Source organism: Trichogramma pretiosum, unplaced genomic scaffold (genome assembly GCF_000599845.2).
Source record: "Trichogramma pretiosum strain Unisexual culture from Peru unplaced genomic scaffold, Tpre_2.0 scaffold177, whole genome shotgun sequence".
In the NCBI taxonomy this organism is placed as follows: Eukaryota; Metazoa; Arthropoda; class Insecta; order Hymenoptera; family Trichogrammatidae; genus Trichogramma; species Trichogramma pretiosum.
Genome location: NW_019640844.1, coordinates 67709 through 83965, shown reverse-complemented (window position 1 = coordinate 83965; position 16257 = coordinate 67709). Strand labels below are relative to the sequence as shown.

The 16257-nt window shown below is 42.0% G+C and overlaps 3 protein-coding genes across 7 annotated transcripts in view; all 3 read right to left on the bottom strand.

The window, feature by feature from the left end:
- LOC106649898 (homeobox protein cut) overlaps positions 1–16257 on the bottom strand; it is an 82615-nt gene that overhangs the window by 14766 nt on the left and 51592 nt on the right. For 2 of the 4 annotated variants that reach the window (XM_023463564.1, XM_023463566.1), the window contains one exon: positions 14753–15130. In XM_023463564.1, the coding sequence (XP_023319332.1) occupies positions 14753–15050 (298 nt within the window). In that variant the 5' untranslated portion in view covers positions 15051–15130. The remainder of the gene's footprint in view (positions 1–14752; positions 15131–16257) is intronic. The other 2 variants (XM_023463563.1, XM_023463565.1) reach the window with 1 other exon arrangement.
- On the bottom strand, positions 8550–9247 carry LOC106654013. The gene is made up of 2 exons (XM_014373701.2): positions 9125–9247; positions 8550–9020 (listed from the first exon to the last, which is right to left on the bottom strand). The coding sequence occupies exons 1-2, from the start codon at positions 9163–9165 to the stop codon at positions 8639–8641; spliced, it is 423 nt and encodes a 140-aa protein (XP_014229187.1). The 5' UTR covers positions 9166–9247; the 3' UTR covers positions 8550–8638.
- On the bottom strand, positions 9896–11164 carry LOC106654011. 2 transcript variants are annotated; one of them, XM_014373698.2, is made up of 3 exons: positions 11032–11164; positions 10589–10725; positions 9896–10496 (listed from the first exon to the last, which is right to left on the bottom strand). In XM_014373698.2, the coding sequence occupies exons 2-3, from the start codon at positions 10656–10658 to the stop codon at positions 10123–10125; spliced, it is 444 nt and encodes a 147-aa protein (XP_014229184.1). In that variant the 5' UTR covers positions 10659–10725; positions 11032–11164; the 3' UTR covers positions 9896–10122. The 2 variants fall into 2 exon arrangements, with proteins under 2 accessions (XP_014229184.1, XP_014229183.1); XM_014373697.2 differs by having other exon boundaries at positions 10893–11158.

Genomic DNA, 16257 nt, shown 5'->3' with positions numbered 1-16257 from the left:
AGAAAAAAAAAGTAAGTCAATAACGATAGAGATATTCAGCTCATGCAACTAACAACTGCACTGCTATTTCGATTCGCAGAAACTATCCTATCCACTCGGTCAACACCGACGCGTCAAGACTGCATACGTAAAAATCGATCGATCGATTTTCTGTACCCACGTGCGCAAAATTACGAACTCGTATGAAATCATTACGTATTCTCGCATCCGTCAAAGAAGCGCGAAAAATAGATCGTTCGCGCGTCGGGCCTATATTCTCGTTTCACTTTAATTAACGATGAGGGTGGAAAATTGAAATTACATAAAAGAGGCCCGGGGGGTTGAGGGTAATTTAAATACGCGTCATCATCGTCGGCTGCTGCTGCTGCTGTTGCTGCTGTACGCTGAAAGCTCGCGATCAAAAGGTAAAAAGCTCTCGCTCTCTCGCGCGCGCGCCCACGCGAATCAAGGCGCGCCGTTGTAAGAATAGAATTAATAAACTTTTGCCAAGTGCATAAAGCAGCGGCGCGGTGGCGATGTTTTCGAAGCGAGACAGGGATAGAAAAAGACGCAATGTCGTCGTATACACAGGGCGCGCGCGCGTAAAAGCCACCGACACGAATGAAGAGGAGGAGGAGGTACTGAAAGCTGTTGCCTCGCGCTTATACATATATATATATATATATATGTGGCATTTCACGTCAACTCTCCCAGTGCCGCGCAGCGCGGCAGAATTAAGCCAAATCACTAAATTTGTGAATCGCTGTAAAAGTACTAAAATCACCTAGAGAAAAAAACGAACCCATGGTTTCGATGGGAAATCGCCTCAGCTTTCCGATGGTCAGGTCAGATTTTCCGAAATTTTCCGCTTTACCCGGGAAAATCGCTGGGAAAACTTTAAAGTCGATTATCTCGAAAACTTCATTTTTAAGATTTTTTTAAATAGTCTAGATCGAAAGATCAGGAAATTTCCCATCGATATAGACCTTTTCCAGAGAGGCGTTTTTTGATTTTAGCGAGATATAGCGAGAGAAAGAAGAAAAAACGTGGTTTTTTGTTCAGTTGGAGGCGTCCGACCGCCCGCGCGCGCGAAAAAACCACGTTTTTTCTTCTTTCTCTCGCTATATTTCGCTAAAATCAAAAAATGCCTCTTTGTAAAAGGTCTATATCGATGGGAAATTTCCTGATCTTTCGATCTAGACTATTTAAAAAAATCTTAAAAATGAAGTTTTCGAGATAATCGACTTTAAAGTTTTCCCAGCGATTTTCCCGGGTAAAGCGGAAAATTTCGAAAAATCTGACCTGACCATCGGAAAGCTGAGGCGATTTCCCATCGAAACCATGGGTTCGTTTTTTTCTCTAGGTGCATTTTAGTACTTTTACAGCGATTCACAAATTTAGTGATTTGGCTTAATTCTGCCGCGCCGCGCGGCACTGGGAGAGTTGACGTAAAATGCCACATATATACAAAGGAGTGCACCAGCAGCCTACAGAGTATATGAATACGCTATAGCCGTGCAGCCTGTATCGAACAGGTCAGGTTGACGAGTCTGTGCCGCGGACACCTGACGCTAGCAGGTATACGTGTAACCATCATCAGCTGTCTCTCTCTCTCTCTTTTTCCTTTCGTTTGCAGAGAGAGAGAGAGAAAGAGCTATATAACTTTCTGTGTGTATGCGTGTGTGTGTATGGGTGCGTCACATATATTTGAGGTGTATATAGAGCTATACCTACGTTATATATATAACCAACAGCGCGCGACTTTGTGCGCGAGTATACGCATACATATATGCGTGTCAAAATTTGAATCAACGCTTAAACGATCAAAGCTCTCTGATTTTCCCTTTCTCTCTCTTTCACTCGTTCGCTGAAATTATTTTACGTCAAACTTTTCACCGGCTGATTTGACGTGTGCGGTTTTTCCACTTCAAATGCGCTTTAAAGTAGAAAATCCGTTTATGCGCCTTATGCGGTTGCGCGCGATCTCTGATTTTAAGCTGTCATGAACTCGCGAAAGGTTGAAATCAAAAGCATCAAAACGCACGCGCGCGCGTGGCCGCTACGTGCGTTCGTCATTGCTCCCCTCGCATGATAATCGAATAATTTCGAATTTCTAGCTTTTCGCGCGAGTGAAATTGTCCGCTTCCTCGGTGAGGCCTGTATGAAAAAGGTTCCTGGATCTAATCGGCAATTCTAATGAATGAGTTCGCGTAAGACTTGAAAAGAAAAAATCTTCGCGGAGAATCCGACGCACACGCGTACGAATTATCCACGTTGTTGATCGGAGTCGAGAGATTATATAATGACTTTCCAGCATTAAATAAAAGATATGATTAGCATCGGATGGGCTGAATTATCACGACTTTCCGAGATTTTTTATCGACCATTGATCATTTATAGGGAATGGCATGCGGAGCTTACGGATATTTATAGTTTCGAGACAAGTGTTTCAACTAGCATATCAATATAGAGTAGGTGTTTGAAAAATAATTTTTATAATTTAGTTAATGTGAGAAAATTTATTAACAGATTTTTACAATTACGACAAAATTTATGAAAGCTTAGAATGCTTTATAAAATACATTATTTATTTATTCATAAGCAAGATTATGCGAAATCATGTTATTGAAGAAGTATTCATTACACCCAAATCTCACGCTCTTATGGTTGGCTTTAATTATGTACTGTATTTTTGTGCTTTTCAAGAGAACTTTATTGTCCAAATAATTTGTGACAAAATTCACACTCGAAGGGTTCGCTACCATAATGAACTGTATTTGTGTGCCTATTAAGATAACTTTTGCGTGAGAACGATATGTGACAAATATCGTACTCAAAAGGTTTTCGATGGTCATGTACTGTCATAATGTGAGATTTGAGGTTACTTTTTTGTCAAAATGACTTATGACAAATTTCACATTCAAAAGGAATTTCCAAGATTATGAGCTGTTACTCTATGCCTTTTAAGTACATTCTGATATCCAAATGATTTGTGACATATGTTACATTCAAAAGGTTTGATACGATTATGTACTGCATTTATATGCTTATTGAGGTTACTTTTTTGTCCAAATGATTTATGACAAATCTCACATTCGAAGGGTTTCTCAAGATTATGTACTGTACTAATATGAATTTTAAGATGTTCTTTTTGTTCAAATGATTTCTGACAGATATCACATTCAAAGGGATTTCCATGTATATGGGTTGTTACTCTATGCCTTTTAAGTACATTCTGATATCCAAATGATTTGTGACAAACGTCACACTCGAAGGGTTTCCTCTCATCATGCACTATTATGATATGCCTTTTGAATTGATACTGATATCCAAATGATTTGTGACAAATTTCACACTCAAAGATTTTGCTACGATTGTGTACTGCGTTGACATGACGTTTGAGGACACCTGATTGTCCAAATGATTTCTGACAGATATCACATTCAAAGGGATTTTCAAGATTATGGGTTGTTGCTCTATGCCTTTTAAGTACATTCTGATATCCAAATGATTTGTGACATATGTTACATTCAAAAGGTTTGCTACGATTATGTACTGAATTTATGTGTTTACTGAGGTTATACTTTAGTCCGAATGATTTGTGACAAATGTCACACTCGAAGGGTTTCCTCTCATCATGTACTGTTATGATATGCCTTTTGAATTGATACTGAGATCCAAATGATTTATGACAAACCTGACATTCTAAGGGATTTCCAAGATTATGAGCTGTTATTCTATGACTTTTGAGTACATTCAGATATCCAAATGATTTCGGACAAATCTCACATTGAAAGGGTTTGCTACGAAGATGTACTAAACTTATGTGAGATTTAAGGTTACTCTTTTCTCCAAATGATTTGTGACAAATATCACATTCAAAAGGTTTACTATGATTGTGCACGGAATTCACATGAGATTTGAGATGACATTTTCGACTAAATGATTTGTGACAAATGTCACATTCAAAGGATTTACTCAGCTCATGTACTATATTCACGTGGCTTTTGAGATGTCTCTTTTCTCCAAACGATTTGTGCCAAATCTCACATTCAAAGGGTTTGCTCCTAGCGTGTACTAAGTTTATGTTCGATTTCAAATTACTTTTTTGTTTAATTGATTCGTGATGAATTTCCCATTCATATGGTCTAATACTCTCGCATGCCGCATTGATATGTGTTTTTAGTGTCGCTTCTTTTGTAGTTTTTTGACAGAAATTAAATTTACGAGATATGTTGGTTTGAAATTCTTCTTCAAATACTTTCACTTCTTCAGATTCATCAAGTTTCAATTGACTATTTTCTGGAAAATGACATGCATTATCGCAATCTAATTCTTTTTTGCAGATGGTTGTCGACAGAGACGTCAATTCAAGTTTCACATCTTTGCACTCAAAATCAATGAATATTTTTTTATTAACGTCATTCGTCTCAGTAATCTTTTCTATTTTTACCACAGTTAGACAATTTTGATGCTCAGATTTACAGATACATGTAGGTAAAGGCTTGAATTCAGATTTCATATCTTTGCACTCAAATTCTGTGAAAATTTTTTCATTCAGCTTTTCCTGTGACACCATAATTCCATTCGTCTGATTAGCCTAAAATAAAAATTGTGTCATGATTTTATATTGTAGGATAGCTGTACATGATTCAAATCATTCAACTCACTGATAAATTATAAAGCGGGAATGTTTCCAAGTTTTTGACATTGCAAGAGTCCACTAGATCGAAATTATAATCGTCGCGTGCACCCGACCAAGTATCATTAGGTTCTTGTTTCACCCTTAAGAATAATCGTATTCGATGAAGCAATTGCTTGAAAAAACATGTCATGAACAATAAAAGTAATACCTTACCTAACTGCGTGCTTTTGGCTTTCCATCCTTCGCTTTATTATTGTCTTCACTGGCAATATTCGCGACATATACTGAAAAAATATTTGAGGTTATAATATATCTCAACACTGTACTTCGATTTCACAAATTTGTAAACACTGTCGTACTGCAGGAATTTAGCTTTTCGCTGGCGACTGAACACCCAATACTCACATATTAGCGAGATGACCCCACGATGGAGATGGCTCCTTGACGACGATACCTTCCCCCTCTACCGTAAACCAGCTATACGCAGTAATGTACTGTGATGTAAATAGGCCTTCGTATGCCATTAAAACTACACCAAAATTGTAATGAATTGTCATTCATACAGGCGCCCAATGAGATTAGACATACATTTGCGGAGAAACATTTACACAAAAGAAAAATATATTTTTCGAACACACACTTATACTATTAAATAATAGTATTAAACGCGTGCTATTAAAAATTTAGTTCAATGAGTCATTGAAACTGCAAGTAGTAATAAAATATCTAAGGCAGTGGCGTCGATAATTTAACAAAACATTTTATTTGCATGGTTTACGTTTGTGAGGTATTAAAATCGATAAACGATTTGACATTTGACAATGGTTACAACTTTTATTCGTTAACATTTTTTTAAAAAGGGCCAGAGATCTTTTTTTCCTAGAAATTGATAAAAATTTCAGAAAAAAATATATTTAAAAGGGATCTGAGTACTATACGAGTTTTCTGCTACAGATATATATTAAAGTTAAAAATTCTACCTAATGTAACCTGTGTTACAATATTCTAACTAATTACACCTACATTTTCAAGTCAAAACAAAACCAAATCGATTCTTGAAAAACGAGAAAATACTTTGTAAAAATGATAAAAAGAAGGAAAACCGCAAAAAAATGACTAAATGAGTGAAAAAGACTATAAACGAACGAGCATAAGCCCAAGTAAATTTGTAGGCTTCGGAGACTCTTAATAGAGAAGTTGCGAAGCTTCAATGAAAAGTTATTTAACACTTCTATTACGATGCAATAACACCAAAAATTTAAGACAAGAGAAATATTGATTTTCGATCCAACTAGCATTTTTTGAATTTTGATTCAACTGTCATTTATTGTGGTAGTAATAGAAAACGATTCTCACAAATTTTCGTACTAGAATTCATAATTCGAAACAGGCCAATGTCCTATTTTACAAGCATTCCCACATAGAAATAGTAACAATCACGCGTTCGGAAAAAAAGCTGCTTGCCCATGTATTGGCAGCAGTTTTGCCGTTTTTAATATAGTTTCGATCCGCCAAGCTGCAAGCTCGAATATGCGTCACAAGCTGCGCGCGTATTTAAAGATATACGCGTATAATTTCCCGTAGGAGAATTTGGTTGGCAGCTGCGCCGAGCATTATACGTACGGTATTCGACATTACCATTGTCTTGGCCGCTGCGCGCAGCAGCAGCTGTTACGGAGCGCCGCGGCTTTCGGCGGCACACTGCTGCTGTTGCTAGCTAGCTACACTGCTGCACGCGCGCTCAGCTGCAGCAGTCTTCGGGGCATCGCGCCAGGCTTCTGGAGTTTTTAATATAAAAAACACCATTCGTTCCTTCGATTTTCTCCGATGCATATAGACGTTCAAATTTTCGCAACGAGGCGGCGATTCGATGCGATTTAGAAAAAAAAATAAAATAAAAATAAAAAATAATAATAATAATAATAATAACGAGCTCGCGAAATAGGAGCTTGAAAAATGGATTCCGATGCGATCCACGATGCACGAGCGTACGACGAACATTTTTAAGCATAGCCGAAGCTCGCCATCGCGCGTGCTTTTTCGCACGCGAAATATATGCAGCATCGAAATGGCGTGTAGGCGCGCACGACTGCAAGCTCGTCAAAAAAATATTTTCCCACACGGATACACGCAGGCAGTCAGGCAGCCAGGCTTAATGGATAAAAAATGGGCAAAGGTATACCCGACGGGAGACTGGGGTTGAAAGCTCAAAGTCCCCAAGCTGCCGCGTATAAGTTGAGAGGCGCCCGCTGCAAGCTCGGTATGAGCGCGCGCGCGTATGTATTATATATGTAAAAAGACGCTCTATGTGTGTGTGTGTGTGCGCGCGTGTGTACAGCGTATACGCGGCAGGGACTCAGCTGTCGCCTCCTAATTGCCGGGACAATGCAACAGATGGCTTTGATCGCAATTCCTCGCCCGTGCTGTATACATACATACGACGAGAGGCTGCTGCTGCTGCTGCTGCTGCACAGGCCACGCGCTGCACGCCAGTAAAGTGGTATATATAGCAGGCTGCCGCTGCCTCTGCTGATTTTCTTTCTTCCTGCTTGTACTACTGCTATACAGCTCGCGCATTTCTCAGCACGATGCCAGAGAGAGAGAGAGAGAGGAGCAGTAAGCTTGCTCTCCTGCTTCTTTTTCTTCTCTTCGCCCGATGCGACAGACTTTTCTTATCCTTTTTTTGTGCAAACTAGTCGATCTTTCTTACGCGTGACAGAAAAGGATCGAATACCTCACTTACTTTTTCTTTTATTTCGTGTATTATAACGCGGCGCAGTGGCGCGTCGAGCAGCGGCGAATGATAATTTTTAATAAGCATCCAAACTTTAAAATGGAAAAAGTCACCTGGTGCCAACGACCAGCGACCGACCGCGCCACCGCTAACTCGTTCCCTCGCAAACGTTTTTATGACATTCGTGGCTCGATATCGAAGATCTGCTCGGTGTACGTACAGACAATGAGATTTATGCAAAGGCCGAGCTGTACAAGAAGATGGCAACGAATCGCATTTATATGCGCCAATTTTTTCAACGATCAATCACAATGCACAAAGTTAAGAATGAAAGCTTCGAGCTTGCGAGCAAACGAAATTCGTATATGAACGTGCCGTTAACTCAAGAAATAAACGACGTGCGTCAAACCTCGGGGAAGTCACTCGAGGGCGGACAATACCATTGAGCTCGAAGTATCGCCATTTACAGCCAGTGCCGAGGAACTACATTTTGACTGGCTGGTCGGAGTCTACTCTCTCTCTCTCTCTGTCTCTCTCTGCAGCTCGAAGCTAGCGATATGTAGTCGACAAAATGCCGAGCAGTAGCAGCAGCAGTAGTCCGGAGTCGATCCTGCACGAGCTCGAGAAGTCGCTGCTGCTGCTGCTACTATCAGTATGGAGCAGCAGAAGCACATCGTCGATGACGAGGAAACGGCAACTGCAAGGTACTGCAGCAGCAGCAGCAGCAGACCGCACGCCAACGCGGACGTGTCTTATCGCAAGCGTGCCAGACCTCTTCGTCGTCGTCTCTCGTTCGCTTATACCGCTACTACCCTGCGCTCCTCGAGCATGAGAGACAGAGAGAGAGGGAGAGAGTTTGAAGCCTCGCGCACACACACGCACGCACACAGACAGACGTAAAAGCTGCTGCCTTGTACACGGGGAGCGTCGGCGCACGTGATGTGCATTGCGCAAAGAGAGAGAGAGAGAGAGAGAGAGTGAATTGCTGCGATAGCGGCCCGTACACGTTGCTGCTGCTGCTGCACGAGCCGTGCAACATACAGGGCCACTTTATGGCTGCCTATGTAGCTTCTTCCTTATGCCACACATTCTCTCTCTCTCTCTCTCTCTCTCTCTCTCTCTCGAAAATTAAAAGAGTAAATTAATTCAAGTTTTCGCTACTCCAAAATGAACAACTCCAACGATTGCATATTTGATGTATAACAGTTAGCTTTTTATTTTGCATCGTACAAATTATATGTGCTCGATACACAATTAATCACAATCGTGTAGCCAGCGAATCAACATTTCCTGTGACGGAATCGTTGAGAGGCGCGAATGCCGTTGAAGAGTCTCCTCCAGGACCTCTTGGCGCCGGTAACGGCTGACGACACCGCCGGAGCTGGCTGCAGCGCCGCCGACACGTCGAAGCACTTGAGGCAGTAGTCCGGATAGCCGGGGGTGCCCGCGTAATCGACGTACTGCGCGCAGCCGTGATAGTTGTAGCAGTCCTGGTTGCAGCCGTTGCCGCCGCTCGACTCGGCGCCGCCGTTGATGGCCACTGAGCCGCAGTCGACCTCGTACAGGTCGTACAGGTCGAACGCCTGATACAGCTGGCCCGTCTGAGGGTCCTGCACGTACACGCAGTCGGCCGGATACGCAGACGCTGACTCTTGCTGCAAACTGCAGAGAGGGGAAAAAGAGAGCGAAGAGAAAATGAGAGCTTTGCAGAAATCGACGCGCGCACGATCCTCTCGCGATCGTTATTGCGAAACAAACCGACTTACGCCAAAATTAATCCCAACGTGAGCACAATTAACGGGGACATGTTTCCAGTCGCTGTCCTGCTTGTATGCACAAAATACGAAAAAACGATGCCGATTCCTCTCGACTTTCTGCTGAATTTCACTCCTGGCCGCTCTATTTATATAGCATCGTTCTCGGGCGAATTAATCGTGTGGCGTTTAAGAAGGAGAAAGAAAGATTCGGAAAATCTTTTTTATTTTTCATTATCTATCGTCGTCGCGGTCAAAACAACGGAATCTTTTTTTAGAAACCACAAAGTCAGGCGTGCGTGAGCGCATAAGGATATCTCGTCGGCCAAGCGATCGCGAGGCATTTCGGAGAGCACGCATTTCGATAAGCGCGCCTCGACGCATCGGCATCTTTTTCTTTTTCGCGAGTCGCGATACATTACGTAAGGCGCGATCGTTTCGTAAAACGCACGCGCAAGGTCGATTTTGTAATAAAAAATAAAAAAATTTTTTTTTCGCCGCGTTGCGGTTTTAATTGCGATTAAGAGAGAAAAAAAAAAGAGGAAAGGAAATAAACGTTGCATCGATACAATAATAATCATCGATTACGTTCGATTGTCTTGTCAACTGGCGAATCTCTATTTAAGCACTTGCGTCGTCGTGTTTAGCGATCGATGCACGCGAAGATGAAGCTGCGGGGCTTTTTTCGATATATATTATTACGACCTTTTGCAAAAATTATTTGCTTGAAAGATAAAAAGTAATGTTTGGTGGATAAGCACTCGATAAGAATGATCTATTATGTACGATTATTGCATATTTATTTTCTAAGCAAAATAAGAGCTGGACTTTGGATTTATACAAAAGAAAATACTCTTCGACGTTTACACGATAGGGTTGACTGTGTTATCCAATACAGGAAAATAAACGATGAAATTATCTTAATACAAAAAAAAAGTCGATAAAAATCTTTCTTCGATGTACGAACGTATATGATAATTTACAAAACTAAATTAGCTCGGTGTCGCGCGTCATTGACTTCCTGTAACTTCAGCAGCTGCTGGCGCATCCGTGCTCGATTCTACTTTGGGCTCCGCCGTTTGCTCCTCAACGGCAGCGGAAGTCGTCGTCGTCGTCGTCGTCTCTTGCACCGGGGTCGCTTCCGTGGCTGGCTCCTTGACCTGCTTGGAGCTCTTGACGTCGAGCGAGCGGGTCTCGTGATTGTAGACGCGCTCCGTGTGGAAGATCACGTCGCCGATCGGCAGGTCCTCGGTCTCCTCGTAATAGGGCACGCCCTCGGCCGTGCGACCGGCCCTGACGACGCGCTTACCGCCCCGAATCGACACGGTGGTCTCGTAGCCGCCCCGGCCGTCGGCGTGCGTCGAGACGTGCGCCGCGTTCTCGTCTGCGTGGATAATTCGTTAACAATACGAGATTAGAGAGAGGTCAGTCGTTGCTTGCTTTATTTTTCGAGACGATCCTTCGATCGAAACTTACTCTGCGAGGCGCTTTGAATCGATTGGTTGATGCTCTGTTGTAAATTTTCAAAGTACTCGTCCATGTTCATGTAATTCGAGCCGAAGGTGGGCACTATGAGGTCGTACGTCGGTCTTACCGATCTAGCTGTGGACGAGCTACAATGAAAAAATCGATTGTCAATCGGCCACTCGGGCGTACGATGTTATCACGAACGCGCTTGAGAATCGTTGTTTCGATTCAACGATTCATTGCGAGAACCAAACATGAGCACTGCTTAAATAAATTAAATAATTGTGTAGTCTATCCGACAACTGTTACTCACGCAATAATTCCAAAAAGCAGAAGCAGAGCTACGGATTTCATGTCTGAGTATATTTTATTAAAAGTACCGGATTCTGTGATAATAACGCAGAGGTGTGTGCGACGCAGAGCGAGAGAGCAGAAAAAAAACAAGAACTTACACTTGGCACGGTTCACTTGTCAACTTCAACTGTAAAGATACGACGCGCGTTTTCGGCTTATCACGCGTTTTTATATAGTATCAAGTACAACGGGGAATAGGAAAGAGTGTGGGCGCCGACGCGTAAGCCGCGCGCTGTACGTAAGAGAGAAAAAAAAGGATAGAGACAGAGATATCGGTGAATTACACGGAGTGGAAAAATTTTTCGGTAAATTAGTACGGTGCATTTTTTTTCTCACTTTTTTTTTTTGTTTAAACAGTTGCATTATAAATTATTGAAGGCTCGTTTATATAATCATAGGCAGTGCGGAACGATGAAAAATGTCGATCGTTCGCGAGCGTGGCATACAATATTTGCGTGCAAATAATTTTTGAACTTGAACCATTGACTCGCGACCAAACGCGTGCGTATTTCTAATCATTGGTTTCGAAATTTCGTTTTATAAGCAAATACAAACGCGATGACGTTGCAGGTGTCAATCATTTTGCGCGTGCGGTAAGAATTTGTTGACAAAATATGTTCCTTTGTTTTGCAACTAATGATATTCATTCGAGTTAGCACGCTGTACGTTAATGAGAAATTAATTCAAATAATTAATGTAAGGTCAAAATAAATAAAATTTGACTGATCAAAACACGCTTATTAATCAAACTCGAGAGTAAACGATTTTTGTCTCACGCAATTTCAAGCTTGTAAATCAATCACCTAAGAATAAATGATTTCTCTATTTGATTTGAAGAATATATATTATTTCTACAACTTTTTTTCTGAACTGTTCTGAAATGATTTCGCTGATAAAATGTGATTTTAAGTATACGTAATGTTTGAAAGGAAAATTGATGAAAATTCAATGTTTACAATTTGCTTAAATAAAATTTATTTTGAAAAGTAAAAATATCGTTACAAAATTACTTCGAAGTCAAAAAAATCAAATTTAATAGCTTCTACTGCTGCTCGAAGAAGAAGAAGAGATGACACCATTGGGGAGCCTATGAACAGAAGCGGAATTTATACCATTTCCAGAAGCAGAAGCAGAGCCGCCGTTCATCTTGACTCCAACCGAGCCAGGACCAAAACCGGTGACACCTGTAAAATTTAACGAGCGATTAAAATGACAACATATGCATAAGTGATTTCTTTAATCTTGGAAACGGAAAATTTTTACGAAACAATTTTTCGTCAAAAAATCAGTTTCCAAATTTTCAACGTTATATCTCGCACGCGAAATCTCTGTTACTCGCTCTATATAGGAGCGTATAACGCAACTAAATGACGAATACGTCATTGATAAAAAAAAAAGAATGCACGAAACTGAATCACACTGTTTATCGACTGTGCGGCGATGACGAGAAATTTACGAAAGTCGCGTCAGATTGTGCGTTGCGTAGATGCAGCAAAGCACGAAAATGATGTATCGAATAGTAAAAATATCAATGAAAACGATTTTCATAAGAGTAACCTAGTGTCCACCGAAATAAATTGACAAACTCAATGATTTTGATTCGAAACGTTGATTTTGTTCTTTAAATTAAGTATGTATCTGCTCTCACCCAATCCGGTGCCCTGTCCTGGAAACCGTTGTCCTGGGTACTGTTGTCCGGGAAAACCTTGCTGCTGGCCGCCTACCAGCTGCTGACGGAGCTGATTCACGAGATTGAATAATTGTTGAATTTGCTGCTGGTTCGCCCGCACTTGATTGACAATGTCGGCGATAGGATACTGAGCCGCAGTTGGCTGATTGCAGGAACTGCGGAGAAAAAGTCGAGAATTGATCTTTAACGTTTTAATTCGAACAACATTTTTTAACGTATAATAACTTACAGCAGAAGAACAGCGAGGAGTACCGAAGACACGACGAGCTTCATGTTGAATCGTTGCTTGCAAGGTTTTTCGCACTACCGTAAAAACTGAATTCACTTTGGAGACGAGTCGAGCTCGAATGATGGTTACCGTTGAAAATTATCGTGTTTTTATACTTTGATGATGAATTTGTCAATAATTAGCGCTTCCACGATCTATACTCGCAATAAATGGGGTGTACATCGTGTGAAATCATCGATACTCGTAAAGTAACTCACGTTTGTGTGTGCATATTATTCATCGATTGTTCCGATCTATCGGCAAGTTTTAGGGAAAACAACGAGACGATTAGCCCAGTGATAAGCTTTTTTTTTTTTACAATGAGTCGTCACCGCGGGGCTATGTCAACAATCTTATGGAGGAAAAAAGCTTGCACTCTTAAATAATACCGAATTTTATTTTCTCACTGTCAAACTTTCCTCGAAATTGAACACAATCGTGCAATAAAATTCGTTAATCGTGGATCATTACAATAGATCGTTGTCGATGATGTACATCGTCGCTTCGACCAACAAAACAGGTGTACGTGTCGATGTGGTTTTATTACATCGAAAACTGGCTCGTAATGAAGGCCAAAAAACAAAGGAATAATTGAAGATCATCGCGTTTAAAGCGCGCGCATTTGTACGCCCGATCAATGTTCAGGGCGAACCTCCATGATCGGTTTCCATAACTGCGGGCTTTCGTTCTCTTTGCCATATAATATTATAGGCCCGCGGGCGACGATAACAGGTCCTCGGCACTTCTGGCTTTTGGCCCGAGAGCTGCTCCGTCAGGATTCAAAACTCGCGTGCGCTAGAGCAGCGGTAGCAGCGCGATTTTGTATACGGGCACCCGCAGCTTTATATACGTGTATATATATGGCCTACGTATTACGCCCAGGCAAACGAAGCTCGATGTCGCGCACTTATATTCTCCGGGGCCGAAAAATTACACGAGCCGATGAGAAAAATAGAACTTTTTTGACGTGCGTATATACGTATCTCGATTCTGCCGCTGTAAGCTCGCGGGTCAGGGTGATAATCGTGCAGATAGAGCGGAGATTTTTCTCTTTTTTTTTCTACCTATCTCGCATCGTTACATGCTGGTATCGCAATTAGTTAGGGCAATCCTTTTTCTCTCTCTCTCTCTCTCTCTCTCTCTCTCTCTCTTTATTTTCACTTCGGGCGTTGGCTCATTTTTTCACGAACGCACCGAAATTAAATGCGTGCGTGTACAGTCTCGTGCACCGCGACGAACAATGATCGGTATTCGCCTTGAATTTCGTAACGAAAAAATTTTTCGAGACGTTTCGCGCGTGACGCCGTTTCTTTCATTATTCAATATTTCTTTTAAAGAATAGCGTATACGCACGCACGCACGCTCGATTAGAAACAATCGGTCCGATCGAGACTCGATAAACAAAAAAAATAAAATAATAAAAAAAAATGAAGTATAAGTGACACAAGGTAGCATCGTGTATGATCCCTCTTCGTGCGGTGTGCACGTGTATCGTGTAAATAACGTGACATACACAATATGCGGGCAGCGTTGGGTGTCAACCAGCAGCAGCAGCAGCACACCGCAGCAGACGCGGCGCGTTGAAAAAATATAATAATATTACGCGCGTAATTGCACAAAAACAAAAAAAAACGATAATATTTTGAATTAAATATCTTCGAGACAGGGACAGAGAGAGAGAGAGAGAGAGAGAATCAAACAAACGTCACGGAGATAAGGCTTTGATTTTTTTTTCATTGTCGTCATGTATTTAATACTTTATGGTCGATTAGCCGGCACGCACGTTCGAGTGCACGCGTTTACAATAATTACGGACCAAGTCGTAATTCATATTGTATGTATCGTTATATTGTTGACTTACCTTTCGACGAGGCTACGACAACGACGCTGCCGCCGCTGCTTTTGATGTCGAGATCGACGGGCGAGTTCGTCGGTGTCTCTTGGCTGCTGCTGTTGCTGTTGGTACCGGTATTCGATTGCTGCTGCTGCTTTTCGGGCAGATTGGGAGAGATTAAGGTCGTCACCCTGGCCGCCGACGAGGAGGTGGTGGTCTGAGCCTGCTGCTCCTGAGTCTCCTCCTTGATCTTGATGTTGTGCAGGAGGGCAGTGGCCGTGGTGGCGTTGACCGCTACGCCACCGCCGCTACCCTCGACCTTCATGCTGATCGCCACGGCGAAGGATCGTTGTTAACGCGCGTCAGGGCCGAAGGTAGCTGATGAAAGAATTCAATCTGTGAGTACTGAAAAGTGGACGTTTTCGATCAAATACGACTTGACTCATCGAGGTATTAATAAATTCGATAAAATTACTCATCAATGGATTTTTAAAATTTTAACATTTCAGAATGAATCACCGATCGAGGGCGATTGTTCTTAAATTTTGCAATTCGCGCGAGTTTAAATTACGCAAGCCTCGACGAAACCCAAGGCAACGTCGTCGAAAAAAATTGCTTCTTTAAATCTTATCACCTGCTAATGAGCGTTTGGGATTCACGATAGACTTGACTCATGCGAATGCACGTACGCCGCCGCATTCGCGCGATACACGAGCCATTTAAAGCGGCGATCTGATTAAAGGAAAGATATGATACAAAAATAGCTCGGCCTCACAGGTTGAAATAACGCGCCCTTGTATACAGACACACACAGCACGCGCAATACAATATAATAACGAGCGCGAGCATCCACGAGCATACCAGAAGTTGCGTTGCTCGATTCGTATTTGATTGATTTCGAAGCTTTATATCATAACATCGGCAGCATTTGGCCACGCGCGCGTATACATTTACGCGTGTGTGTACGTGCTTATACACGATATAATATACAGAGAGAGAGAGACGCGCGGACAGGCAGACAGACAGTCGGACGGACGGACAGACAGACGGCACGGGGCGCAGCGCAACACCCGCAGCAGGAGAGGGTATGGCGTCTGTGTTCCTTGCTGACTCTGGACCTGCATACCGATTATCCTTTTAACGACGAGCGAGAGAGAGAGAAAGAGAGAGACGAGGTCTGCTGCGCCCCCAACAGCAGCAGCAGCTGATGTCCTGGCGCATAAAATTTTTCTCGCATTAGTTTTGATTTTACCCTCAACCCTCATCAGACGCACACACACACATACATACATACAGGCGTTCTCTATAGCAGCCGCGACTAATGACTGTTTAAAGCCAAAATAGGAGATTTTATACAGGAGAGAGAGATATTCTGTTTTGATGCGCGCGAGATTACTTCCCAGAGCGACACTTTTACATAATGTTTAATGTGGTTATTATGAGGCACGCGCGTGCCGGTGCAGTTTTTTTCTCTTTTTTTTTTTTATTAATTCAAGTGCGTACCGATGCACGGAAAAATTATTATTCATTAA

Excerpts from the sequence above, each read along its gene's own strand:
- LOC106654013 (XM_014373701.2), bottom strand. The coding sequence starts at position 9,165 with ATGTCCCCGTTAATTGTGCTCACGTTGGGATTAATTTTGGC. Across the intron at positions 9,021-9,124 it reads ACGTTGGGATTAATTTTGGC|TTTGCAGCAAGAGTCAGCGT; the intron begins GTAAGTCGGTTT and ends CCCTCTCTGCAG.
- LOC106654011 (XM_014373697.2), bottom strand. The coding sequence starts at position 10,933 with ATGAAATCCGTAGCTCTGCTTCTGCTTTTTGGAATTATTGC. Across the intron at positions 10,726-10,892 it reads CTGCTTTTTGGAATTATTGC|CTCGTCCACAGCTAGATCGG; the intron begins GTGAGTAACAGT and ends TTTTCATTGTAG. Across the intron at positions 10,497-10,588 it reads GATTCAAAGCGCCTCGCAGA|ACGAGAACGCGGCGCACGTC; the intron begins GTAAGTTTCGAT and ends TTATCCACGCAG.